The sequence below is a fragment of the Naegleria gruberi genome, assembly GCF_000004985.1.
Source record: "Naegleria gruberi genomic scaffold NAEGRscaffold_50, whole genome shotgun sequence".
Lineage (NCBI taxonomy): Eukaryota > Heterolobosea > Eutetramitea > Acrasida > Naegleriidae > Naegleria > Naegleria gruberi.
In genome coordinates, this window is record NW_003163277.1 from 354,432 (window position 1) to 380,870 (window position 26,439).

Below are 26,439 nucleotides of genomic sequence, written 5' to 3' on the forward strand. Positions count from 1 at the left end.
GACTGCTAATATTTTCAAGAAACAAATAAGATGTTGAAATGATTCTTTTGCAAGTAGGGTTCTCAACGATTGAGGTCGATATTAGTACCGGTTATCACTATTTCCATAAGGAAAGAGATCAACACCTAATAAAGACCAAGGAGACAAACAGTGACTAGAATTGAGCAAATTCTTACTGAAATTTTGTGTTATCCCAACCAAATGAGCAATAATAATCTTCAAACAAAATAAAATAAGAAGAGATAACTACCATAGTTTGGTTCCCAACTTTTCAAAAATCAAATAGGGATTTCATCTTTTTCATGCAAAGAACTGTCTCTGCCAAGAAAACACTTCAATAACTACTTTATTGGTGGAGAGGACCTGAGGAGATTGTTGATGTATAACATATTTCTCTCAATGATAATTGGAAGACAGTTGCTTCCGATGCATTGATGATGAAGGTAATATCTGTTCAGGACAAGTTGATAATGGTCAAAGACCAACACTGAAAACAAGCCTTAGAAAAAAAACTGAAAAAAACAACAACATATCATTTTGCAGTGCAGTTCGTTTCTCTTGATAACATTGTTATTAACCCTAACACCTACAACAATAACTGGTTAACTTGCTCTCTCCCGAATAAGATCACTTTAGTGGTGCGTCATCATTATCACCACACTGGTGATCCACAACAAGAAACAAACTCTCAATAACAAACAACAAAAACGCTTCATCAACAAATTGGTATTGAAGGTTCAGTGCGTTTCCTAATTTCTTAAGCTTGCCAAATACGTGCATCATTAAACCTATTGACCTGCAACAATCACACAAAAGAACTAGCTGTCATACCCAACATTAGCACCCTTACTTATTCTAGCATCCTAATAAGTCCATCAACATCACCAAACAAGGCAGAGAATCGTTTTAAGGTTCCATCATTTCAATATTGACATACAACACTTGCAAACAAGGCTATTGAGACTCTGTTAAAGCATTGCATGTGCTTTGTTTTCAAATCATCTGCATGGATCAATTTTTCTTAATTTTATCATCCAAGATTCACTAAATTCCACGACACAACAAAATATCGTCACTCTCTGTGCTTTAACAATTATAACCAAGCACGAGGAAGAAGTAAAAGAGAACTGATTCAGAAATAGAATAGGTCGTACTGTTAGAAACAAGTAGAGTCGTCATATACATGAAAAGTAGTGAATTCAAGTATTGCTTTTTAATTGATTTGAAAGAAAAAGAAAACGAATTTAATCCTAAACATTCAACCACTTCATCGACATGAAAGACTCACAACAACAGCAGCAACCAGCACAGCCCCAACCTTTGAAATTTATTCAAGTCTCGAATGTGAAAAAGAAACCAGTCCAACGAAAAAAGTACTATCCCACAAAGAGTAACAAAAGGCAGCAGGGTAGTAACAAATCATCAACAAGCAATCAAACATGTAGTCAAGAAGGTCATTCACAACATGAGCAAGCATCACATTCTCATGTACACTCGACAACTACATGTTCCTCATCTAGCTTATCCAGAAGTATTTTACATGGGATTGGATCTTCCGAGGTTAATTATATGAATGGAAATAATGACGATTCAACCAGCTCATTGGATGCTTCTTCATCTTTACACATGTTGCAACAACATCCAACAAGCAATTCTAAAGGACCGTCATTGCATGTGTTCAACAACAATACATTGGATGAAACATCTAAACATAGTGATTCGAGTAGTGTAGGAATTGAACATTGCATGCATGGAAGAAATTCAACATCATCTCCTGCTAGCAACATGTTATCCACATCCATCAATAATAACAGCAATAATATTCATTTTGTGATGGAGGCATCTCCCAAGTACATAACTCATGTGGCAAAGAAGAGGAATACTCTTGCCAAGGACAATCTCATCAAGGTTTTACACTTGTCACAAGTACAGGCATGCCGAGTATTGGGATGTAGTTTGTCCACATTAAAAAGAAGATTTGGAGAGGTTAAACAGGAATTGGGAATGGAGAAATGGCCCTCCTATTATGATGATGTGAGACATTTACCGATATTTCCCAAACTTTACCCAATGTCTCTGCAATTCATTATGAATGAGCATGACTGCTCTGATTTGCCACAGGACTGCAACCTAATATTTGAGCACGCTGCACAATTAAGCTCAACCTTTCCAAAACCATTAACTTCTCCTGAGGATTAATCTTTGTGCTTCATCTTTTAAAGGATGTTCATGCGAGAAATCAAAAACAGATTCGATTTGAACTTTGGTATTTAATATGCACAATTGGATCACCAATTACGGAATGTTGCCAATAATGATACATTGTTTGACAGTTTGCATTTTTGTTGAAGTTGCAGAAACCAACAATGAGCCAAATCTGACAATGTTATTTGGAAGGTTCAACATTTGGTTGTATTATCTATCATACCACTCCTAAAAAGGAGGTGCTTAGTTATGAGTTGCCATGGCTTAATATACAAACATACTTTTGGGAAATAGGAAAATTATTAAATTTGGTGATGATGCTTTTTCGTATGCTGACAAAATGCGCGGAGTGAATCAACAATACATATCTATGAGCTAAATCTCTTTGGATTTTCCAACATGTGCTTTATCTATTGCTTTCTAAAATAATATTTGTTTTAAAGTTCATAGGTAGGGCAAAATCTATTGTGCCATTCATTCCTATTAGGTAATCAGCTTTTCTTCCTTATTGAAATAATGGACTTTGAGCGAAAAAGGACTCACATTAATGTAGAAAAAATTGTCATTATTATTATCATCTTTCATTTTTCCTTTTTCCTTAACCCCCAAAAGTCCTTTTTTAAACTACTCACGGAGAGAATCTAGATTCTGTAGCGGCTGAATTTTTACACTAAGGAACAGAAGTAACATAAATGTTAAGCTATTAGTGTAAAGTTGCTGGGGCACAACCGCAAAAGGCTGTCCAAGTTTGCTCAAGTCCTTGAAAGCAAGCAGCATAAAAATTCGAGCTGCTTCTTTTGTTTTTTATGCATCAGCAGGAGCAACAATCATTTCAAAACAAATACCTCAATATTTTCCATTCTGATACCTTCATCTCCTCAATATGCTAACTACCCTCACAACATCCAGTAATTTAAAGATAGATGGAAATTTGCAGATTGATTCACTTCCTTCCTCACTCCTTGTATCAACACAACCTCAGCACCATCAACAACAACAGGATAATTTATCTAGCTATAGCATTACAGTGTGGAGAAAATCCTCTCACGACTCTTCATTTCACACCAAGATTGTTGAGAGAAGAAAACATGAGAGAAGAAACAAACTCATCACTCGAAAAGAAATGATTAAAGTATTGCACCTCTCTCAAAATCAAGCATGCAAAGTATTGAATTGTTCATTGTCGACTCTCAAGAGAAGATTCTACCAATTGAAAGATGAAATTGGACTCGATAGATGGCCTCAATACTTTAAAGAGGTGAGGCATTTGCCAATCTTTAATCAAATGTATCCAATGTCTCTTGAATTCATCCTCAATGATCCAAATACATGTCAACAAGATGAAACCATTAGTGATCCAGAAGAGTTTGATGATACTTCTAATTAGAGACATGTGGATTATGATGTTTACAAGTTTTATAGAAACAAGTGGTGGTCTAATACCAAATGATGATCTCATTGAAGGACTTTATTTACACAACAGCATGAAAACAATGATTGTGTTTAACAAACTACTCTTTAAAATAGGTATCAAACTTGTCCTTAAGCATGTCCAAATTGGATCCAAAGAATGCGCACATTTGTTCCAAATCAAGAATTTGACCCTTGTCTATACGGTCCATGAATCTGTAATCATCCAAATTCATCACTGTGTTTGGATCTGCTCGAATTGGAGGATAAATTGGTGGCTTTGCAGAGTATTCACCCTCTTCATTGATCATGTGAGATCGATCAGAGCTGAAGGATTTCAAAAATTCACATGCTGGAACAATTCTAAACTGTTATCATTAAGCAAATAATGAAAGAAATCACAAACAACTTACCTTTAAGCAATTCATCAATTCGCAGAGTCTCTTACTTGGATTCCTTATCATGAAGGTCAATAAAAAGGAATTTACAATATAACTTTCAAATGTAGATGGAAAATCCAAGCGAGTGTCCATGTCATAGACTGTTGATTGTTGAGTTGCAGAATTTTTGTGTACCAAAATGACATGATAATCTATTGAGCAGTATTTTAAATATTAAATATTTTGTAAATAATTTTTAAATATTAAATAATTATTAATAGAATAATTAAATAGATATTAAATAAAATTCGATAATATGAAAACTAACCCCAAATAATCAAACCACCAGTATCATTTTGATACCACATTGGCAGTAATTTCTCATCCGATGAAAGAAACATGACAAAACATGAATCTAATTCATCATTGGATTTCTCATCCCGAATATATTCACATAATTTATAGATATTCTCCTCACAATAGCAGTGAGTGTAGATTCTTTCCGATTTCTTGCCTTTAATTCCGAGAGGATCACGTTCTTCCATTTTTTTTTGAAAATCGCTTTGAATTGTAAACTTTTTTTCTATTTGATGGACACGAGAGGGAGGAAACCTTTACAATTTTGAGATTTACATTGGCACTTGCGTTGAGAAAATTGTAAATTTGCTGATTCATTGTTTTGTAAAGTATTGCCCTCACCATAGTCAAATGTCAGTTCAGTATTTTCTGGAATATCTTTGGCAGCAAAGAAGAATAATCGTGGATGATCTTCTGAGCATGTTCTTAGGACTCTCCATGTGAGATTTGGATCACAACTGTGATTGAAAAATCTACTCACATTTCCAAACTTTTCTGCATCAATATTTAATCGTCTAGTTTCGTATTTTTGTTTGGATTCTAATGCCTGTGAAATGTGAAAATATTCCTTGATAATCAACAGGTAATGATGTTTGTCCTGTATGCTCGAATTTAAAATCTCATTCGATTCTTTGTCTGAAAGAACTTTTCCAATATATTCACTAATGAACTCTCCCTTTTGTATGAAATTTTTGCATTTCACTCCAAATCCAACACATTCTCCAATTGAAAATAAATATAATGGTTTGTCAATAGTTCCCAAATAGTGAATGGGAGTAATTCTATTCCTACATCTAGTGGAATCACAACTGCAATCATCTGAGCATTCAATAATTGGAAATGAATAATCCAAATCTAATAATCCATTTTCAGGTTTTAAAAAGTGTTTGCCATTGTGATAATTTCTAGCAAAACATGAGCAATCCATTGTTGAGCATGAAATCTTTCTAACAACAATATTCGAATGAGATGAAATTAATTTGTTACAATCACAGACAGAATTGGTCAATTCATCATTCTTATTATCCTCATTTTCCTCATCAAGTAATTGAAAATCATCACCTATTATGTCTTCACTCCAATAATTTTCAATAATATATGTAAAATCATTCAATAAAATCTCATCATGATTTGAATAATTAACAATTTTTAAATCTTCCTTTCCGAGTGAGATATCCACTCGATTGTGAATGATTTTCCTCCACCGAGAGCACACTCTAGCACAATTATACAAGACAAATGCTTCACAATATTGTGAGAAAAAAAGAATGAGGAGTGTGGAGGAAAATTGTTTCATTTTTTTTGTAATATTTTCTGGTATCTAAGTTTGTTATTAATTGTTCAAGTACTTTTCCAGGATAGAGATGGAAATAATATTGTAATAATATTAATCCGTTTAACATGGAATTTTTACATAAATAAGCACTTTTTGGAATTTTGCTTTGGCTTAATCAATTTCTGTTTAAGAGATTCCAAATATTCCACATCAAGTTCAATAATATTCTTTAACAGTTTTAAACCCAAATCGGTTCCGCTTAGTAATCTCACACAATCTAAGAATATTTCTTCCACATTTATGTTAAACTTGGCACTTGTCACAGAGGTATTTAACAATTCATATTGACTAATCTTGTCATTCACAACTTGTTTAGCTTTCTCAGTAATTTCCCTCTTTTCTTCCTTCTCTTCTTCTGTGAAATCATCAACCTTATTCAATGCAAAAATTATTGGAATACTTTTTAATTGTTCGATTCCTCTAACTCGAGCCATGAATTCCATATGATATCCTAAAGAGCAATCATCTATTGAACTAGGATCTGTCAGAGAGCAAACAACTACAATACAATTGGAATTACAAAGGCATTGCTCTTTAAATAAATTACTTTCATACTCCTCATGTCCATCTACGAGAACTCCAAAATTTTGTAAATAATTGTTTTACTTACAGAAATCGAAAATATTAAATAAATATTGATCTCCACCAATTTCCACATATTTTCTGTAATTATCATCAATTGTTGGGGTGTTGTGTTCAAGGAAATTTCCCTGAATGAATTGAATAATTAGCGAACTTTTACCTAATTATTTCGAATAGGTTTAATTCAATAATAAACTCACCAACTCCTCCATCTCCAAGGAGAAGAATCTTAATTTCTTCATCATGATATTCATTTTCATTTCTAGTGATGGGAACTGTACTTAAAAATTGTTTCGTATAAAGTGTTAGAATAATCTTTCTTCGGAGATTTCCTATTTCCACCATTTGATTTTTAACTTGATCAAATTCTTCTCTGTTTTTCTCTTTAATTCTAACTTGACTTTCGAATAATTTCCACCAAATATTGTTGAAATATTCTTGCATTTCACAAGATAATGACTTGTTAATGCTTGTGAATGTCATCAGAAATCGAAGATTTTGCGAATAATTGATGTGTAAATTATTCGGATCAATGATAAATGAGAGAATACACAAGAGAAGTTCAATTGGAAGAGATGAGAACCGAGTTGTTTTTCGTTTGGCCATTTTTTTTAATGAAGAATTCAATAGATGAAAATCCAACCTAATTTGAGATCCAATTTTGATTAAACAATTGTAGGTAATGGACTCAGGTCTTTAAGCCTTATTCCCAGCAATTAAGAAAATATTTAAAGAAGAAAAATACAGCACATCATTTATGCTTGGCTCTTACTAATTCTAATAGTATAGATATATTTGATAGGGTTGAGAAATGACTTCTGGTGTTGAATCTAATGCATTCATGACATAAACTATTGAGAAATGAATTAATATCATCATCAAGTAATTCCCCAATCAGAAAATCTTGGAGCATTCTATCAAGATGTGACTCTGTAATAGTTGATTCATCGTTTTCAATATCAATATCAAGCCTCTGGTTGGCTGTAATGTACCTTTCATATAATTCCTCCATATAGATAACCATATTTTCGGCAAAGCAAACCAAGTTTATGTTCTTCTGATTCTTTTCATGTGTGTGTAATAAGTGAAAAAGGAGAAGAACAATAGCATCAAATGATTTCAGTAAGAAATCAAACACTACAAAATCTGATTTGGTGAAAGTGCAGTTTCGAAAGTATTTCTTAAACTTAAATAAAAATCCCACATATCTCTGACAAGTCAATGCATCAATTTGGGTTAGGTTTTCAGGTACTGAAATTGGTTTCCAAGGATATTCTATCATATGCAATTTCAATTCCTCTACTAATGTTGTATCTTGAAAGTAATTACTATGTTGATGTTCCCTGGCGGAATAGATTAATTTCTCATATAATATATCAATCTCATCCTCATTTGAAGGTTTTGGTGAGAGTATTACCTTCAACATGGATTCATATAAGTCCTTATGATTTTGTTCCAAGGAATTCTGTGAAACTTTTGCACATTTCTTATTGCTCATTATTATCAAGAAATGATAAATTCCCATAACACTATTTTCATCAGTAAAATCTGGAGGGAAAATGGGAATGAGGTTTCTTTTGCATTCAAATAGTTGTTCGCTCCTTCCTTCATGAAACCATTCAGTGAACACTTTGAAAGTCTTGCACCCCAAATCCTCGATTTGACTCCTTACACCACTGCTGGAATTAAATAACTCTCTGATCTTTAAAAGCAGTCCCTCAACATGCATATCATTACTGGTTATGAATTGTTTCAATACTTTACATTCTTTAATGAGAGGGGATAAAGTATTAATCCTTTGTACTGCCTCTTCAATAGATTTATAATGGGTCAAACAAATCCTCAAACCACTGCAAGAGGTGAAGAATTCAGAGATCATTTGTAATAGTATAATATGAAAATAAGGTTTTGAAAAAGTCACTTTTTCAATTTGATTTTCGTGTTCGATTCTAGATATTCCATTCGAGTTGTAGAACTTTTTACAATAAGAATCAATTAACTCCAATAAATGATTGAGTGTTGTAAAATATGAATACCTGTTTTTAAAGGAAAATAATTGATACACATTATTTTCACTAAAATACGAAAAAAAATGAACTATTCTAAAGAGCTCAGTTGACTCATCACCAAACTCAAATCCAAGTTCAATAACATTCTTCTTATTTTGGAAAAAAAATTCATTCCACTCATCTATTCTATTTGTTGATATTTGTACATTTACAACACAGCCATATGAATTTGATTCAACATTGAATCTTGTAATTGAATAGATAGAATCTATTTGTCGGAAATTAGAAAATATATTGTCAAAAACAGATGAATGTCTAATGTATCTCTTTTCTAATCTTTCCCCACTACTCGCATTAAGCATGCAAAAGTATAATCGTATCGATTTTGTAATATTGTCGATGATTGATCTATCTTCCGATAGTGTGTATTCACATTCTTTAGGAACCACTTTTAATCCGCTAGAGAATGAACAATTATAAGACTCAAATGCGTTACAGTGTTGATAATGACTTCTCATTAAGATTTGAAGCTCCCACACCTTGCTTGGAGTACGAGTGTACACTTTCGAATTATGAAATATAAAGTAGTTTTGGCCATTACTTCCTGGTGCTTTTACCGAGAATAAAAGCTTATAAGGTGCCCGTGGTGTAGAATCACAATCCATTTTTTTGTCAAAAACGTACTAAGGGAGTCAACAAAATTACTCTAGAATTAGCTTCAATAATCATACTAATTATCATGAAAGTGTATCATGTTTTTACAGACAGTAGAAGCCCTGGACATAGAGGTTAAGAATTACAAATTAAGAAAACAATCTATGAAAAGATCTACACAGTGTTGTGTTCATTCGTCGTCAAGGTGGATTCTAAAATGATTGTATGAAATTAAACAGATACAAAGCCTAATTTTAAATTCTATATTGGAGTGCTCAATATATTAAAAGAAGCAGATGTCATCAAATTGAAATCTAAATGTTTTGGTTGCTATTGAAACTAAAGTCTGGTGAAAGAAAATGTTTATAATTATATGATCAACCACTAAATACTCACTATTCGTCAGCTTCCTCTTCTTCTTCCTCTTCTTCTTCATTGTCACTTCTCTTACGTTTGTACCCCATCGATTTGAGAGCTTGCTTTGCCTCTTCCTCTTCCTCCTCATTAACTTCCTCATCATCAATAAACGTATCATCCTCAGACCCATCTTCATCATCATAGTCATCATCAACATGACGGAAAGGAATCCATTCATCAGCATTTGACATAAATTCGTTTGCATTTTTTCCAAAGGCAATTTGGAAGAATTGGTAAATCAAACCTTCCTTAATGGCTTGTGGAGGATGACTGGGAAATTCTTGTTTCAATATTCCTGAAATGTCAGAAGAGAAAACAAAGCTTTGAACCAAGTCAAGAAGGGTTCTAGATATTTCACATGTGAACTCAGTATCAAAATATCCATGTTGATTGGACCTCTTTGAATGTTTGAACGCTTCCTTTCCATAAACTGAAGCACTCTCAATATAAGTATTATTGCTTCTATAAGAATCCAACTTATCCTCAAAATTTGTTTCAATAAGGAGGGGATATCCACAGTTGAGGAAAACAACAACTGAATTTGTGAATGTCTTTTCTTCAGATTCGGTATCCTCTCTCGTTTCCAAAACATACACACCTTTCAATTTCTTATATAATTTAGGTACTAATACTGCTGGTATCTCATGACTTTCCGAGCCAACGTTGAAATAAATAGTGTCATTCTCATCTAGTAACGATTTGTACGACTCTTGAATTGAAATTCCTGTTTTAAGAAAACCAATCTTTTCTATTACAGATTCCAATAGTGAAACATCCTTACTCTTACTAAAATTGTCCATTAACCTAACAACCTTCTCCTTGACAATAATGTCATCACCATTTCCCTGACATTTGACAAAAAGTTTCAACACATCTCGTAGGTTTGTTGGTGGTCTTATGATTGTTTTATCCTCATCTTCATCATAATCTTTCTTTCTCTTCTTCTTCTTTTGCTTTCGTTCAGATCTCTCAGCTCCTTTTTCAACAAGTTTATCCTTCTCAACAAAAGCATTGATGGCCTTTTGCAAATCATCAACTTGATCCAATTCAAGATTTCTCATCAGAAAATCTCTGGTAAATCCATCAGAATTGAAAACATTGTTAAAAGTTTTGGAAATTAAAAACGGTTGAGTAATTGACCAATTGCAATGGTGTGTGAATTGCAAAATACGTAAACACACCAGTTCATCGAAACAAGCAGATACTTGTGAAGCCATTTTTTTCTGAAAATCTTTCCATGTTTTGTCGGAAATTGATTTTACAATCGCAAATTGTAACATTTCAATCTTGATTATCTTCATCCACAAATCAGATGATGTAGTCAAGATAATTACAATGAATAATTTCCTTTGAATAAATTGTTAACAAAATTTATTAACAATTATGGCACCAAGAAATTTTGACCAAATCAGAACCATGTAATACTACTAACATTTTAATACCCCAATGGACAAATCGTTATTATCATTATTATGCAGCGATCGATCGATATCAGGAAAACTAGTATTTAATTTCTTAAATAACAATTAAAAAATACAACAACTTGTTTTAATATTATTATTTAAATTGATCATCATGAGTTTGGCAACCAAATCACTCGGAAAACTCTCAAGAAATAGAGCCATCTTCTTTTGTTGTGATGTACAAGAGAGATTTAGAAGTTTAATTCATAATTTTCCATCCGTACTCTATGTTAGTAGTACAATGAATCAGGCTAGTTCTATCATGGATATCCCATTTGTTTGTACTGAACAATATTCAAAGGCTTTCGGAAAAACTTGTCCTGAAGTTGGATTGCCAACCGATAAGCCAAATTATCACTTGTTTGAAAAGAAGAAATTCTCAATGTTGACTGATGAAGTGAAGGAAGTAATGAAGAATAATCCAAATCGTGATCAAGTTGTATTATTTGGTATTGAAGCTCATGTTTGTGTTTTGCAAACTGCTTTGGATTTATTGGAAGCTAACAAGGAAGTTCACATTTTGGCTGGTAAGTAATTTCGAGAGGATATTCAATATTAATAATGAGGAATTAATCTTGATATGAATTAATAATATGAATTATATAGATAGATGGTACTTCTTCCCAAAGAACATTTGACAGAAGTGTTGCTTTTGAAAGATTGAGACAATCTGGAGCTTTTATCACCTCGTGTGAATCAGCTCTTTTCCAAATGATGGGTGGAGCCGATTATGAAAAGTTTAAGGAAGTAAGCTCATTGATGAATCCACAAAAAGCTCAATTACGTCCTTACCAAGGTGAATTCTAATAATTCATTCACTAACTATTAGTAGCAAATTAAAAACAATTGTAAATACACAAATCTCTATCTTCCTCAATAGACATACTCTTCAAGTCCACACAATAGTCCAACTTTCCAATCATCAAGTATGAGCTCTCTCTATCCTTAACACCGCTTCACCTTTTCTATCACCGACACTAAAGATTTAGTAAAATTTAAGAGAACAAAAAAATAGGCGAAAAGCTGAGAGCTATCCACGCATTGTTTTTGCATCGTTTTTGCATCGTTTTGAAAAAAGAGAGTACTGCTAGTGTGTGGTTATTAAAGTTTACTAGGTGATTTTATAAATTGAACATAATAATCGAATACAATTGCATCAATAATCGGAATGAACAAGGAAAAGAGTTATAGTCATATTATTGCTGGTGGTGTATCGGGAGTTGCTGCTTCACTTGTTACCCAACCTTTGGACGTATTAAAAACGAACTTGATTGGTGCTAGAGAAAAATTGAAGGTCTCTGATATAAATGCTAAGGGAAAACTTCAAGGATCAATTTCCTTCATCAAATCAATTTACAATAAGGAGGTAAGTCTATTCCGAACATTTTTCAATATTGAAAATATGAAGGGTATAGTAGGATTATGGAGAGGAACAATTCCTACATTTTGGAGATATTTACCAGGAGGTGCAATGTATTTTGGATCAATTCACTTCCTTAGAAATGGTCCACTGAATAAGAATAATGGTTTTCCTCAAACTGTCAATGATTTCTTAATTGGTGCCATTTCTAAGAGTTCTGCCACCATTGCTACAATGCCAATACTGGTTGTTAAAACAAGATTTGAAAGTATACATGCTATGGAAAGTACAAAATCAAGAGGATTAATAAGTACAATTACAGAAATTCACAAACAACAAGGGATGAGAGGATTATTTACTGGTGTAGTACCAACACTGATTAGAGATATACCTTATAGTGGACTTTTCTATGTATTCTATAGACAAACCAATGATTTTTTAACATGGTTCAAATTGGGATCTACTGATTCTAATCAATTAATTAGTATTGCAGCTGTTAGTTCAGTCATTGCTGGAGCAACTGCTACCTTAATTACACATCCATTCGATTTAGTTCGTACTAGAATGCAATTACCAAACCAAGGAGGATATAATGGATTTATGGATGCATTAATAACAATTCCAAAAGAAGAAGGATTGAGAACACTCTTCTTTAGAGGAATAATTCCAAAAATTCTGAAAAGAGGTTTAGCCCACGCTATTTCATGGTCTCTGTATGAATCGACAGTCAAAGTTGCCACCCAATAATTATATGAATAATAATCCGTACTTGTAAATAATTATAATAATCGAGAATTAACCTTTTTTCAATTAAATGAAATTTATTTGATTTTCACACTATACTCATTCAACATTTTCAACAGTTCAAACACAATTTTAAATCTGAAAGCTCAGAAAGGTCCATCAACCAAGATCTATTAAATTGGTTTGAGGAAAAAAGTTTTTTTTAGATTTTTCAAAAAGAATTAAAAAAATACAAGCAAGCGTCACCTTTATTTCATCACCATTAAAACAAAAAATGGAATTTAGATTACTTTCACCGGAATTGTCTCTCTCATCACGTGCTGAAGATTATGAAGCTGATGAAGAGGAAAATCTTGAATTACCATCAAGTCCTCTTTTTGAAATTACGGAACAAGGAGTTGGAGTTTTGGATCATGATGATTTTTCAAAGAATGAATTTGATGTTTGTTTGATTGGTGTTTTTGGAGCCGGAAGTCAATTTGTGAAAGGAGCTTTAGTGGAAAGAGTTGATGAATTAAAGCTTGTTCATGTTGCTTCTATCAGAAGTCAAGAAGATGCTCATACATCAAAGAAAGTGAAACGATCAAAGGATGAAATTGTAGATAAATTGTATTTGTACTCTGATCATGGAATGAAGGTTTTGATCATTGATAGTGGAAGTGTAATTGAACAAAAACATAATGCCCAATATTGTACTGTATCAGAAAATCATCAAAAGGCCTATACAACCTATTTGTATTCTCAACTTTTGATTGAAAAGGTTAAAGCAAAGAGATTTGTCATTCTTGATAGTATTTTGGCCAGCTCATTTACTATTGCTGATAGAAGAAATGCTAGACCACCACTTTTGAGATGTTTGAGAACAACAGCTGACAGAAAATTAACATCACTCTTTTTACCACCAAATTTGGAATCACCAAACTTGATGACTGGTCTTTCTGGTACCATTTTCTCAATGCTTGAAAATCGAGGATTGAATGGTGTTTTACTTTGTTCATTGGAAGAAAATCACGGTTTAGAACAAGTAACTATGAAAGCTTTTGAAACACCAGTGTTTGCCTTATTAGTTAAAGAACATTCCTCAACAATGCAAGTTCCACTGTCTCCTCTCTCTCCAAACTCATTGGTAAAATACAAAACACACAAGTCAAGTGTTGAACATCAATCACTCTACTTGTAATATTTACCTTAGAAATCTTGTAATAAATAAGATCAAAATATTTATTCATAAATTGGAACATAGTCATTAATACGGCTCTTCATGTTTTGTGAGATACATTCACAAATCCACAATAAGTTATTAATTTCTTGTTCTCTCAATTTAACAAATGAATAGAAAGAGGCATAATGGAATTGTTGTTCGAATGAGGACTTGTTCAATTCAACAGCTCTCTTCTTCAAGAGAGATTCCAAGCTAGTTTGTTTTGTAACACTTTGCAAAGTTTCATAGAAATATGGATATGGTTTCAGAATTTCGAGCATTGCTGAGTCATCATCAACTTCAGCCAATTTGTCTTGAACATCATAGAGTTCTCCAAAGTTTGGATACAACTTCTTTCTTTCATCCTTTGGCAATTTGTTAGCAGATTCTTCTCTAACAGCATATGATTGTCTAGTAATTGTTAAAACAGCACGATCTGCTTCAAATTCCAAAAGTGGACACATAACTTCAGCAGTGGTTCCACCAATTGATTGACAAAAGTCATAGAAAGATTCCAAATAATTCTTTTGAAGTAATCCACGCAAATAGTCAGTAGAATATTCATCAAAGTCACGTGTTTCAGTCTTTGAGAAGAATTTACCAATTGGACTATCGATCAAAACCAATTCGTACATATCTTCAATTGATGTAGCAGCAGTGATAGCACCAAGAGATTCGAACATTCCCAAAGGATGACACTTGTACAAAATATCCAAAGCACCCTTTCCGTTTCTAACAGCAGAAACTAACTTTAAAACGTTGAGAATCATATAATCATAAATAATATAATCCAAGAATTGAGAAAGTGGAGGAACAGCTTGGAAACGGAATTCATTGAATTCTCTAACAAGCTTTTCGGTGGCCTTTTCAACAATAATAGTAGCAGTAAGACCGGCTTCATTTTGAAGGAAACTACCATAGTCAGTACCCGACAAGTGGAGTTTAATATCTATTTTAAATATTCATCATCATCAATTATTATTATAATAACAAATACACGTTAATAATTCATCATCAAATTTTCCATCATCAAAAGATTTTTTTACTATTTAGAGGGGAGGTTATCGTCAAGACTTACCTTCCAAACTATCGCATTGAACCAAGTTGTTATAGTCTGATTGTCTGAGAATACCGTCTCTACAGCCTTGAATAACACCTTCAAGGAAACCGTCGTCAATGTTGAATGTGAGCATTTTTATTGTTGTTGGGTTATAAAAATATTTTAAAAAAATCAAATTTTTAATTTTGGCCTTCTTTACAAAAATAAACACGGAGAAGAACGGAGTGTGTTTTCCTCTTCCGAAAGTCATATTGTTGGAATCGATTGTTGGAAGGTTATTGGATTTGAGCAGTGTTGTTCTCTATTAACTATGACAAATATTCAAGAATTCTATTTGCCTCAATAACAGTAAAATTACTCATTGTTTTGAGAGTGAGCAATGTAATAGTCTAAACTTTCCAATAATCCACCATTTTCTGGTTTACCTTTCCCTGATAGTTCACGTGCTTTAACAGTTCTAGAAAGTAAGAGATGGAAAAAGTTTCCTCTGTCTCTTGTCATGTTGGCATAAAAATCAGAACCAAGGAATCCTCCAAAATCAGTGACAACTTGGTATGTGTATTTACTACGAGTGTCATTGATTCTTTCTACGATAAACAGAGATTTGATCTTGGCTCTTACTTGTTTGGAATTTTCTGGACATTTTGGATGAGCTACTGATTTTTGGAGGCAAATATATGTGTTAGTATTAGGTCTGTATGTGCAACACATGGCTGTGAGGAAATCACGATTTGAGTTTGGCCAAGCCATTGAATAAATATCACTAAAATTATTAATATTAATTTGAAAATATTCATAATTAAACTTACTGGTAAATGACACTGTAGAAATGTCTACTTGAGGCAGTGTCAATTTGCTTGGATGTTAAAATGGTTGGATCTCTCATGCACAAATATTCAGGATCTATCCACATGTTGAAAACAGAATGATTGGAATATTCCAAGTGTCCAGTGAATTTCACAGCAGTATATTTCTTCTTGCTATCCAAGTGAATGTGAGCACCCTTTGGACTAATATACACCTTTCCCAGAGTTTGATCAGATTCTAATTGTGACCATCCAACAAATTCCATAGACTGATCAATGGCCGTATCAAAATCGCTATTGATAAATAGGTGATCAGTTGGATCCAATAGAACATCTCCACACTTGCTACAGGTTTTTCTATTTCTGAGCTCATTTTCTTGTTCTTCCTGTAGAGTTTCCTCAAAGAGATTGAGTGGATTTGAGTCGGATTTTTCTTGTTCCTGTGGAGTTGACTCACGTTTTAGGAATCTCAGATAGAAAGTAGGATCTGACTTGGATTTGTTCTCGACCCATTTCTTGAAAACTTTGGAAGCAACAAACTTTGGGAAGAGAGTTTGTCTCATCTCATCCAAAGCAAGATCCAAACTAGTCTCAAAGAGATAGGCAGGGCAAAATATCTTTGAGTATTCTTTCCACTTGGTAATGAATTCTTCCTTCTTTGGTTTGAGGAATTTGACTTTAGAATTATCTGAAAAGTATTGTTGAACAATCTTTTCTGCCATTTCATATCGTTGAGAAGTTGTTGGTACGAGTTGATATTCCATTACAGTTTCAAAGAATGTTATTGTGTCCTGTTGATTGGTGGTTGCCAGATAATCTTTCATTCTACTAATGAACGAGAAATCTTGAAGTAAAGTTTCAAAATGATAGGATCCTGGTTTGTAGAATTCGCCTTCCGTTAAATTTTTCAGAGTGTCATCCTCTTGTTTCAATTCCTGACCAAAGAGTTGTACCAAGTATTGAATTGATTGACCTTCAGCATTTTGTAAATCTAAATATTTAGAAAGAGGGAATAATATTCTGGCTGATTTGAAATTGCCTTGTTTCAATGCAACATGGAGTGGTGTATCCCAGTCTGAATTCTGGAAGAAGGCACAATCTGGATTGACAAACAAAAGTACAAATGTTAGCTCTGGATGATTGTGTGCTACTGCTACATGGAGAGGAGTATTTCCTTCTCTATTTTGTGAAGAGCTGAGTCTTCTTACAATTTCCTCTGGGAGGACACTCAAAATCTCACCCACTGAATCAATATATCCAAATTCTGCACAAATATGGAGACAGTTATTCTTATTTTCATCTTCAATTTCTATTGCCTTGAGTTTGTAATTGTTGGCATCGAAAATTTCTGTATTCACCTTCTTATCGGTCAGGTCCATCAATATTTGATTCAGAATGGCTGGGTGTTGTAAAGCAAGAAATATTGGAGTTTCTCCTCTCGAGTTTGGAATTGTCAAATCACACATACATCTCTTTACAAGGAAGTGCACACTTGTAATTAAATCCTTCTTGATGGCAATGTGGATTGGTGTATTCTTCTCTGGGCCGACTTGAGTATTGACATTGGCCTTACCATCAGCAAATAAAACAGTAGCAGCTTGGAAATTTTGTGATTCCATGCAAAGGTAGAATGGAGAATTGTCTTCATTGTCCTGCAAATTAACGTTTGCACCCTCTCCAATTAAATATTGAAGAATGGCTGCAGTTCTATGTGGACTCACATTACAAGCATAAAACACTGCAGTTCTACCTCTCTTGTCTCTAAATTCCAAATCGGCCCCAAACTCCTCACAGAGAAGACGAATAATTTTGATATTTTCATGAGCTACGGCTGTCATTAGGAGAGTTCTTCCTGTTTGCTCTGAAATAAATTCAGAGTCAATGTCAAACTTTCCACTAATTGTGGTTTCCTGTTGTTGTGACTGCTTCTTTGGTTCTATGTTGGTCGAGCTGACTGCTCCATTCTGTAATTCATTGGTTGTCTGATTGGTACTATTGACACTATTAGTGCTACTACCACTATTGGTCCTAGAGTGTTCTGGAGATGTTTTTTCATGATTGTTTCCCGTTCCATTTGTTGATTGATTCGAATCTTCATTAGAAACTTTCTTCTTTTCCTCTCTCAGTATTTTTTCCAACTTTTCCACTTGATGTTCAGAAATCAATCGATGCAACATTGTAATTAATTCATGTTTTGGATCATTATTAACAGGAGTAACATTGACCACAACTTGTTGGGTTGATGTAACAATTGACTGAGCTGGTGGATTTTTATCCTTCTTTCTATTCGTAACTCCTCCATTAGTATTAACACCAACTGTACTACTTGTAGTGCTTGATGTACTACTTCTCTTATTGGACTGAATAGCAAGTGAAAGAGTTGAAAATGGTAATACAGTACTACTTGTAGTTGGACCCGAGCAAATAATGAGAGAATCTCTAATCTTTCTTCCGGAAGATGTAATTCCCAAATCATAGGGATCTATCTGTGAATGAGGAAAGACATTCTCCTCTGTGGTACTTCTCGTACTTATATCACTCATACTATTGTGAGGATTTGAATGATTAGAACTTTCCTGATTTTCATGATTAGAAGCCACCTGATTGAGAAGACTAATTTCGGAGGGTGGAGTTGGCAAGGATGAAGTAATAACGAGTGGTTTCCTCGTGCTAGTTGTATTGGATGTTAGGGCTGTTGATGATGATGCAATTGTTGCTGATGATGAATTATTGTTATTATTAATTTCATCATTTTGTGATGATGAAAGTGTTGATGATGATGATGATATTGGATAGACAACACCCAATTCCGTGACAATCGATGAGGAAGAGGATGAATTGGACGATGATTGGTGTTCTATTAAATTATTCCCATTCATATCTTCCAATGAAGTTGAAACACTTTGATAGAGAACAGCTGCTGATACGTCCTTTATAGTTCTATTGATTATTGTTGTTGGTGTTGTTGTTGTTGTTGTTGGAATGGAAGAAGATTCTGAATTATCATCATGATGTTGTGAACAATCAAGTTTTTTCATAGCGTCAACATGATGATGATTAGGTGATAAGGAAGAAGATTCGCCTCCTTTACTACTCGAGGAATCGTCAGGAATAGCAGACGAAATATTGCCTTCTGTGCCGCTGCAGCTTGTCAATGATGACGTTGGCATTGATGTTATCAGAGAATCATCATTACTCATTTTTTAATATTATGAAGAGGTATTTCCACTTTGTTATTATCCCACCCTTCGATTTTTGACAATTGAAAGATGTAATGATAGTTGGAAGTTTGTTTGTTGAAGCAAGTTTAGTTTCGAATAGATTTGTTTCTTTGTTTCTTTGACAAGGTTTATTCTTGATTGTTTTTATGGAGAAATGATTAGTTTTAAAAGATGTTCCTCAAAGTAAGTGAGTGTATAATAATTTGTAAAGATTCAGTGTAATACTTTACAAAACTTGTCATTCCGTTCAATATTCTCAAAAGAGATGTGAATAACAGTTAAATTGGCCTCTTTTGTTTCCAAGATTTCAATTGTCACAAAAGGCGCCGTTACAAACCGTTACACAAATTTTTGAATTTAAAATGAAAATCTGCCAGCTATCATTCTCATCAACAAACAACAAAAAAATGTCTAACAAGCTTTTTGGATCCAAACAACAACACTCCTCTCCACCACCAGCATTCTACTACAATCCAAACTCTGAGAATATTCCTCCATCCAATGTTCTCACCAGTCCACGTAAGAATGCCAATACTCCACAAAAAGTTTCCACACCAAGAAAAATGTTGGCCAACATGAAAGCTAAAGTTCTCCGTAAGCCATTCACTGCTACCGAAGAAGAGAATTATCAAAATGATGCTACTAGCACTTCATCATCTGGTTCAGCTGAAGAACAAGTTCCAGTCACTCCACAAAGAAGAAACACTTGTGAAGATGAAATTGTTTCAATGGATGAAGCTTTGGCTAAACGTTCACCAGAGGCCATTCCAATTTCTATGGATGATTCCTCACACAAGATTGTCCAAGTTGAAAAGAAGCTTTTGAAGAAGGCCTCTGCAGCTCAATTGGAAATCTCCTCTGATGATGTCAATTTGGAAGAAGTCCACAAGGATCTTGTCAACATGTCTGAACAATTAAGTGCCTGTGTTTTCGATAAGCAATTCAGTGATTTTGTTATTCAATGTGGTCCAGGTAATGCTACCAAGTATTACGTTCATCGTTTCATTCTCTCAAGCCGTTCAGCATACTTCCGTGCCTTGTTGAGCTCAACTGCCTCAGTTACAGGTGATATCCAATCTAATAAGCAACGTTACACTTGGGAACGTGAAGATATTCATCCAGAAATCTTTGGAAGAGTTTTGGAATACATGTACACTGGTCAAATCAAATTGAGATTGGACAATGTTTTGGATGTCTTTGTACAATCTGAAGAATTTGGCATTCCATGTTTGAAGAAGTTGTGTGAAAATTACTTGATCGCCCATGGTGACTATGAAAATATGGCTCAATTGTTGGAAATGGCCATTGAAAATAAGGCTCAAGAGTTGGTCAAGCACTGTTACAAGTACATTGACGAACATATTAAGAGAGTTCTCAAGTCTGAAACTATTAAGAATGTCAAGACATCAACCATTATCCAAATCATTTCTCGTGATTCGCTCCAATTGGAACCTTTGGAAGAAGTTTTGGTCTTTGAAGCTGTTCAAAAATGGGCTGAATTGAGAAAGCATTTGCCATTCGAAACTCCAAATATTTCAAAGATTATTGAACACGTTAGATATCCATTGATGAGTTCTGAACAATTGGCCAACGTTGTTGAACCAACTCAACTTGTTCCTCAACATCCATTGTTATTCGAAGCTTACAAGTATCACTTGGTTAAGGATAAGAGCTCTAATCAAGCTCCAAGATTCAGAGCTAGAGCTGGTGCCTCTTCTCAATAGATATTTTCGTAAGATTCCAATTTTACCTACACTCAAATAATTGAACATCTCCAAATGGAGGAGATGTTTGTAAATAGATCATTCATGATCATCACCATCAAATTATTACATCTAGGAAACAAGATGGCACTTGGCAATTAATCTTGTCAATTTCCAATCTTTAATAAATCTCTCTAGGAATTACAAATTAAATCAATATTTGCTTCTTCTTTCAATGAAATGCATACACATATGGTGAATCATCATGTTGCACCACATTGTTTCACATTCTCCAATTTTGTAGTTATTCAAAGAAGAAACAACTGTAGTTTGTTGATCCTTCAAATATTTTTGTAAAATGTAGTGTTCACTTCATCCTTTCCAAACTATGACCAATATTGATTGGAATGATGATTAATTCTCCCTTTAAACAATAGTGATAAACTCGAATGTCAGCACATCTCTCCACTATTAGTTGTATTGAGAAGGTATTTGCTTTATCTAACACAATGATGACAATGATGACGAAGGTCCTTACATTTGAAGTAATATTTGAAAATTCAATAATTCGTCGTCTGTTATTATTGAAGAAGGCTTGCAAATGGCCACCTCAAAAAAGACGCGAAAATTTTCATATCATCATAACGGTAATTTTTCATTGAAGGGTTGTAGGGAAGGTTTTGGTAAAATTCAATGCATTGATAACGTGCTTTGTTAGCCAACCCAATAAAAAAATTTAAAAAAAAAATATTTTACATCATAACACAAATGTACTCCTTCGCTACTCTCTACAAACCAGTCAAGAGCATCCTCTCCACTGATTCTGCTGACAAGGTTTCCATCTCTGTTTCCACCAAGGCTAACCCAGACTTCTCTGTTGCTGTTAGAGGTGCTAGAGCTAACGCTGATGGAAAGGTTGAATCCTCTCTCTCATGGAGCCAAAAGCTCAAGCAAGGTGGTGTTGCTTACACTGTTAACGGATCTTTGGATCAAGATGCCACTGTTGGTGTTACCGTTGTTGCTTCTGGTGTTGCTAAGGGTTTGAATGCTGATCTCTCAAGCAAGATGAAGACTGCTTGTGCTGATAACAAGGTCACTGGTAATTTGGATTACACTGCTGAAAAGTTCCACTTGACTGGTAACTTTGACCATACTTGTGGTGGTGCTCTCCTTTTGACTGCTACTGCCACTGCTCAAGTTGTTGAAGGTTTGGTTGTTGGTGGTGATGCTCAAATCAAGGCTTTGCCAAAGGAAGCTAACCCACTCAAGAAGTACACTGTTGGTGCTAGATACTCCATGAAGAATATTGATGTTGCCACACAATTGGAAGATTCTTTGAAGAAGATCAGAGTTGGTTATGCTCAAAAGATTGACGATAGTGTCTCCGTTGCTGGTGAATTTGCTCACGAACTTAAGAGTGACAAGGCTCCAGTTTTCACTCTCGGTACTCAATACAAGATTGATAGCGATTCTTCCATCAAGGCTAACATTAACACTAAGGGTATTGCTAATGCCACTTACTCTTTGACTGTTAACCCACGTTTGACTACTTCTATTTCTGCTGAAGCTGATGTCTTTGCTAAGAATGTTTCAAAGGTCGGTCTCTCCATCAATTACAGTGCTTAAATTTACAACCTAGATTAAAAACTAAATTATAAAACAAATAAAGCTGAGTAGGGAGCTTTGTGTAAAATAAGAGCCAACGATTGTTATTTACAAAATAATTTATTTTCTTTTACATCTGTTCCTGTATCAGTATTTATTTACCTTTTGATTAGTGTTGAATCGATGGTGAGTTGGTCGAGTGGTCTAAGACGACACGTTAAGGTATGATTAATACCGTGTTCCGCAAGGGCGTGGGTTCAAATCCCACACTCATCAGTTTTTAATTTAATGATCAAAATAAAATTTTATCTTCATTGCCATCAAAAATCATTTTAGTACTTTGTCAATCTTATTTCCTCTCACACCATTATTGTAGCGCGGAAGCAAGGTAATCCATCGAAAATCAATGGTGAGGTTGAACACGTGTTCAGATCATCAAACAAATATCAAGAGCTCGGAAAATTGCGATATAAAAAAAATGTCTAAAAAGCAAACTACTGAAAAAAAGAGTGAACCTACAGTTGAAAAAACCACTGTCACCTCTGTTGGTAAATCAACAAAGGAAGTTGTTAAAGGAAAGAGTTGGGGTAGAATTATTTTTAGTTCATACATTACTCTTGTAGTATTGTTGATTTTATTCTTGATCCTTCACCTCGCACACAATCACTTGGTTTACCAATCAAATCTTGTCACTCAACATGACTCTAGATTGAAGAGATTGTACAAGGAAGGAGAAAGAGCTGCACCTCTCTTCTCTCAAAATGTTAATGTTCTTCCACCTGCCATTGTTAATCCAATCAATCAAGTCATCAGATTAATTAATGATAATCCAAAAGTTAAAGAATTGAATATTAATATTCCTCTCTTCCCAATTAATGAATTTGTTGAAATTAATATTAGAGTTTCTTCAATCCCATTCATTGCTTTACTCATTGCTTTTGCCTACACAATGACTTCTAAAGTTCCAGTCATTTTGGGTCAAATCATTGAAGGAAATGGTAAATTGGACAATGATACTCCAAGAGAACAACAATCCAAGTTGACTGGATTCGGATCAAGAGCTTTGGGTGCTCACAATAACGCATTCGAAGCTTTGATTGGTTTTGGTATTATTGTTGCTGTCACTTTGCTCAGAATTAATGGTGATTCTAGTGAACGTGCCTCATTGTTGGCTCTTTCATTGGTTAAGGAATCAATTTGTTTCATTGCTGCTAGAACTGTCTTCCAAATTGTTTATGTTTTGGGTTTCCCAGGATTTATTAGAACTTTGGTTTGGGCTTTCGGATGGATTTCTGTTCTCTCATTGTACATTCAAAATGCTGTTTATTAAATTGTTAAATTATAATAATTGATTGAATACAATTAACAAAAAAAAAATAACAAGTTCTTTCAAACTTTACCTAGAGTCATATTATGTTTTCAGATGTAATCATTTTTATTTTTCAGCAAGCCTTCCTAGCTCAGTTGGCAGTAGCGCTGTCCTAGTAAGACAGAGGTCTTGGGTTCGATTCCCAAGGGAGGCAAATTTTTAACAGGTTTATTCAACCCACAACAAGCTAGATTGCAGCACGGGATCCCGCCTAAACTCGGAAATATTTCAACCAATTCTCTAAGAAATCTACCATCTTTCAGCAATTCCACACCATACAATCTTAATTGTTCTTCTGGAATTGTTTTGAGAGCCATAATGATTATTTCTCTATCATCTCTGCACTCTAATGGTAACTGATGTAAGGGCTGGGTCACTCCAGACAAACTTTCAAGCACTAACTCTCTATCTTGTAATAATTTCTTTGGAAAATGATTGAGAATGTACTAAGGTTTGCTTTTAGATTTTACCATTCTTGTCAATTCCTTATTCTTGTATCGCTCGCTTAGTGAATAGTAGGCATGTGGACACACAGATAAAACTGTTTCGACAAATACATTATTGTACACCAGGTCTGAAATTATATTGGACAAAATTAAGGGTTCAAAAAAGAAAAATGATGGATACTCTACCTTTTGGCATAAAGTAGAAAATATAATATCCAAGAGAGTTATGTTTTGCAACTAGTTGCAATAGAAAATCAACATTTTTCCACACAATACGCGGAAGATGGGCTATATCACTTTCGCTCCTCGATACACAATTCGTAACAATTTCCAAGTTTGATCTCCATATTTCTGGAACTTGTGAAAGAGGTAAATGGCTTTTCGAAAACCTTTTTACAATTTCAAAGTTTTCACAATATTTCTTTGGAAATTGTAAGAAACTTTCTGGATTGGCTCGTGTACATTTTTCAATAAAACTGTAATCATTCCTCAATCTTTCAGATAATTTACCAATGAAAGAGGTATTGTATCGTTTAGCTCTGATAACTATTTCTCCATCATCAAGAAAATCTTCCAAATCCTTATAGGCAACATAGTATTGAAATTTCATCACTTCCAACATGATTTCTCTATCCTTTTTAAATTGGATTGGTAGAAAACCATAGGGCAGCTGACTCTTAACTGCTCTCAACACAATTCTCCTATCCATTTTCATATTATCTGACAAATATTGATAGGAAGTAAAATTTGAATTTACAGCTTGGTAAGCAATTTGAAAATCATCACAAAATGCATGACCTTTCGGTAAAAACTGTAGACTAGAACCATTTTTCGAAACAGCAGCAAGTACCACATCATAATCATTACAAAAATTAGTAAATTTACATAAATAACCGGCCCACGATTTTACAAGTTCCATTGCAACAAATTTTTCATTCAATAGCATGGGAGGAATAATTAAACGTCTGATGGCTCTCTTCTTTCGGGATTTTCTAATATTAACTAAAATCATTTGATAATTGACATGAAGAGCTACTGCTTCTTCAGATTGTTCTTGAATTTTGTCTTGTAATACATTGTAAAGTTTAGAATGATCATTGTGCATTGGCTGACCTGTATTTTCTAAATGTAAAGCAATATCTGAATAGTGATTGTTGTGAATCATTTTTTTTTAATTGAAATTTTAAATTTTGGAGAAATAGTAAGACGAAATTGACTTTTTTATTATTAGAATTGAGTGGATATTTGAGGATGCATTAAAGCAGCTTTCTAACATTTTCTAATGTTTGTTCGCAACCCAGTTGTAGTCTATGGGTCAATACAACTAAATTGTGGAAGATAACTTAATATTCATTGCAAGAAATGCGAGTTCAGCATCAGAAACTTAAAGTTGGATTAATATAATACAAATTGAAAATAATTCTTTGCTTCAAGTAATAATTTGTCTAATGGAATAGGATCAAACGAATCATTTGCAATCTTTTTGGGGAAAAGTGAAGACATTTCATCACAATTATGAGAGCTCGAATAGGTCAATCCTGGCATTCCATAAAATGCTTGAGAGTCGGCATTTCCAAGGTAAAGGAATTCGAATTTGTTAATTAATAAAATGATAATATCAAAATCTAAATCCACTTTGTGGTAGAGACATATTTTCCCACATTTTCTATATTCGATAGTAAATTGATCCAATCTATCAATATTGTTTTCACTGAAATATAGTGAGTTTGGTTCAAGGAAGTGAATCTTGTTCACTATTCCAACAAATGAATCGCTTTCTCTTATAAACTCATCCAAAATTTCAATAGCCAGTTTAGAATAGGATTTCTCACATTTTTCATCAAGTAGATTATGGCTAGGACCAACTTCCAAACACTCATGATGAGAATCAACAAACAAATGTCTATAATTAATGACTGGCAAATGAGCAAAACATCCCTCATTACAAACATGCCTTGCCAGTTTCTTTTGAAGCATTACGAAACTTTCTTTTCCATTATTATTCGAATTAATATTTTCATCATCATCGTCATCATAACTAATAATCATCAAATCAGAAAATGGTGATGGCAAATCATCCTGAATTATTAACATTTTCCTCCGTTTGTTAT

The 26,439-nt window shown here is 33.9% G+C and overlaps 15 protein-coding genes and 2 non-coding genes across 17 annotated transcripts; 9 read left to right on the forward strand and 8 right to left on the reverse strand.

The window, feature by feature from the left end:
- Positions 1 to 1,275: 1,275 nt before the first annotated feature.
- On the forward strand, positions 1,276 to 2,199 carry NAEGRDRAFT_72000 (uncharacterized protein; the record flags this gene model as incomplete). Its single annotated transcript, XM_002672851.1, has 1 exon — positions 1,276 to 2,199. One exon carries the CDS (start codon positions 1,276 to 1,278, stop codon positions 2,197 to 2,199), a length of 924 nt encoding a protein of 307 aa, XP_002672897.1.
- Positions 2,200 to 3,088: 889 nt separating this feature from the next.
- On the forward strand, positions 3,089 to 3,592 carry NAEGRDRAFT_72001 (uncharacterized protein; the record flags this gene model as incomplete). The annotated part of the gene is made up of 1 exon (XM_002672852.1): positions 3,089 to 3,592. One exon carries the CDS (start codon positions 3,089 to 3,091, stop codon positions 3,590 to 3,592), a length of 504 nt encoding a protein of 167 aa, XP_002672898.1.
- A 124-nt stretch (positions 3,593 to 3,716) lies between these two features.
- NAEGRDRAFT_72002 (uncharacterized protein) lies at positions 3,717 to 4,396 on the reverse strand (the record flags this gene model as incomplete). Its single annotated transcript, XM_002672918.1, has 3 exons — positions 3,717 to 3,983; positions 4,029 to 4,207; positions 4,324 to 4,396. 3 exons carry the CDS (start codon positions 4,394 to 4,396, stop codon positions 3,717 to 3,719), a joined length of 519 nt encoding a protein of 172 aa, XP_002672964.1.
- A 182-nt stretch (positions 4,397 to 4,578) lies between these two features.
- NAEGRDRAFT_72003 (set domain-containing protein) lies at positions 4,579 to 5,649 on the reverse strand (the record flags this gene model as incomplete). The annotated part of the gene is made up of 1 exon (XM_002672919.1): positions 4,579 to 5,649. One exon carries the CDS (start codon positions 5,647 to 5,649, stop codon positions 4,579 to 4,581), a length of 1,071 nt encoding a protein of 356 aa, XP_002672965.1.
- Positions 5,650 to 5,762: 113 nt separating this feature from the next.
- Positions 5,763 to 6,876, reverse strand: NAEGRDRAFT_72004 (ras family small GTPase; the record flags this gene model as incomplete). The annotated part of the gene is made up of 3 exons (XM_002672920.1): positions 5,763 to 6,256; positions 6,299 to 6,430; positions 6,471 to 6,876. 3 exons carry the CDS (start codon positions 6,874 to 6,876, stop codon positions 5,763 to 5,765), a joined length of 1,032 nt encoding a protein of 343 aa, XP_002672966.1.
- Positions 6,877 to 9,328: 2,452 nt separating this feature from the next.
- Positions 9,329 to 10,567, reverse strand: NAEGRDRAFT_72005 (uncharacterized protein; the record flags this gene model as incomplete). The annotated part of the gene is made up of 1 exon (XM_002672921.1): positions 9,329 to 10,567. One exon carries the CDS (start codon positions 10,565 to 10,567, stop codon positions 9,329 to 9,331), a length of 1,239 nt encoding a protein of 412 aa, XP_002672967.1.
- Positions 10,568 to 10,925: 358 nt separating this feature from the next.
- On the forward strand, positions 10,926 to 11,620 carry NAEGRDRAFT_72006 (uncharacterized protein; the record flags this gene model as incomplete). The annotated part of the gene is made up of 2 exons (XM_002672853.1): positions 10,926 to 11,340; positions 11,424 to 11,620. 2 exons carry the CDS (start codon positions 10,926 to 10,928, stop codon positions 11,618 to 11,620), a joined length of 612 nt encoding a protein of 203 aa, XP_002672899.1.
- Positions 11,621 to 11,981: 361 nt separating this feature from the next.
- NAEGRDRAFT_72007 (uncharacterized protein) lies at positions 11,982 to 12,920 on the forward strand (the record flags this gene model as incomplete). The annotated part of the gene is made up of 1 exon (XM_002672854.1): positions 11,982 to 12,920. The coding sequence occupies one exon, from the start codon at positions 11,982 to 11,984 to the stop codon at positions 12,918 to 12,920; it is 939 nt and encodes a 312-aa protein (XP_002672900.1).
- A 1,198-nt stretch (positions 12,921 to 14,118) lies between these two features.
- NAEGRDRAFT_81090 (uncharacterized protein) lies at positions 14,119 to 15,311 on the reverse strand (the record flags this gene model as incomplete). The annotated part of the gene is made up of 2 exons (XM_002672922.1): positions 14,119 to 15,067; positions 15,197 to 15,311. The coding sequence occupies 2 exons, from the start codon at positions 15,309 to 15,311 to the stop codon at positions 14,139 to 14,141; spliced, it is 1,044 nt and encodes a 347-aa protein (XP_002672968.1). The 3' UTR covers positions 14,119 to 14,138.
- A 31-nt stretch (positions 15,312 to 15,342) lies between these two features.
- Positions 15,343 to 19,184, reverse strand: NAEGRDRAFT_81092 (ANK domain-containing protein; the record flags this gene model as incomplete). Its single annotated transcript, XM_002672923.1, has 2 exons — positions 15,343 to 15,941; positions 15,988 to 19,184. The coding sequence occupies 2 exons, from the start codon at positions 19,182 to 19,184 to the stop codon at positions 15,533 to 15,535; spliced, it is 3,606 nt and encodes a 1,201-aa protein (XP_002672969.1). The 3' UTR covers positions 15,343 to 15,532.
- Positions 19,185 to 19,607: 423 nt separating this feature from the next.
- On the forward strand, positions 19,608 to 21,118 carry NAEGRDRAFT_81093 (BTB domain-containing protein). Its single transcript, XM_002672855.1, has one exon. It carries the CDS (start codon positions 19,613 to 19,615, stop codon positions 20,927 to 20,929), a length of 1,317 nt encoding a protein of 438 aa, XP_002672901.1. The 5' UTR covers positions 19,608 to 19,612; the 3' UTR covers positions 20,930 to 21,118.
- Positions 21,119 to 21,666: 548 nt separating this feature from the next.
- NAEGRDRAFT_56305 (uncharacterized protein) lies at positions 21,667 to 22,597 on the forward strand. Its single transcript, XM_002672856.1, has one exon. It carries the CDS (start codon positions 21,677 to 21,679, stop codon positions 22,532 to 22,534), a length of 858 nt encoding a protein of 285 aa, XP_002672902.1. The 5' UTR covers positions 21,667 to 21,676; the 3' UTR covers positions 22,535 to 22,597.
- Positions 22,598 to 22,698: 101 nt separating this feature from the next.
- On the forward strand, positions 22,699 to 22,789 carry NAEGRDRAFT_t546. The gene has a single exon. It is a non-coding gene; the product is annotated as a tRNA-Leu (tRNA).
- Positions 22,790 to 22,991: 202 nt separating this feature from the next.
- Positions 22,992 to 23,861, forward strand: NAEGRDRAFT_81095 (uncharacterized protein; the record flags this gene model as incomplete). The annotated part of the gene is made up of 1 exon (XM_002672857.1): positions 22,992 to 23,861. The coding sequence occupies one exon, from the start codon at positions 22,992 to 22,994 to the stop codon at positions 23,841 to 23,843; it is 852 nt and encodes a 283-aa protein (XP_002672903.1). The 3' UTR covers positions 23,844 to 23,861.
- A 101-nt stretch (positions 23,862 to 23,962) lies between these two features.
- Positions 23,963 to 24,036, forward strand: NAEGRDRAFT_t547. The gene has a single exon. It is a non-coding gene; the product is annotated as a tRNA-Thr (tRNA).
- Positions 24,037 to 24,485: 449 nt separating this feature from the next.
- On the reverse strand, positions 24,486 to 25,493 carry NAEGRDRAFT_72014 (uncharacterized protein; the record flags this gene model as incomplete). The annotated part of the gene is made up of 1 exon (XM_002672924.1): positions 24,486 to 25,493. The coding sequence occupies one exon, from the start codon at positions 25,491 to 25,493 to the stop codon at positions 24,486 to 24,488; it is 1,008 nt and encodes a 335-aa protein (XP_002672970.1).
- Positions 25,494 to 25,723: 230 nt separating this feature from the next.
- NAEGRDRAFT_72015 (uncharacterized protein) lies at positions 25,724 to 26,422 on the reverse strand (the record flags this gene model as incomplete). The annotated part of the gene is made up of 1 exon (XM_002672925.1): positions 25,724 to 26,422. One exon carries the CDS (start codon positions 26,420 to 26,422, stop codon positions 25,724 to 25,726), a length of 699 nt encoding a protein of 232 aa, XP_002672971.1.
- Between the last annotated feature and the right edge of the window lie 17 nt (positions 26,423 to 26,439).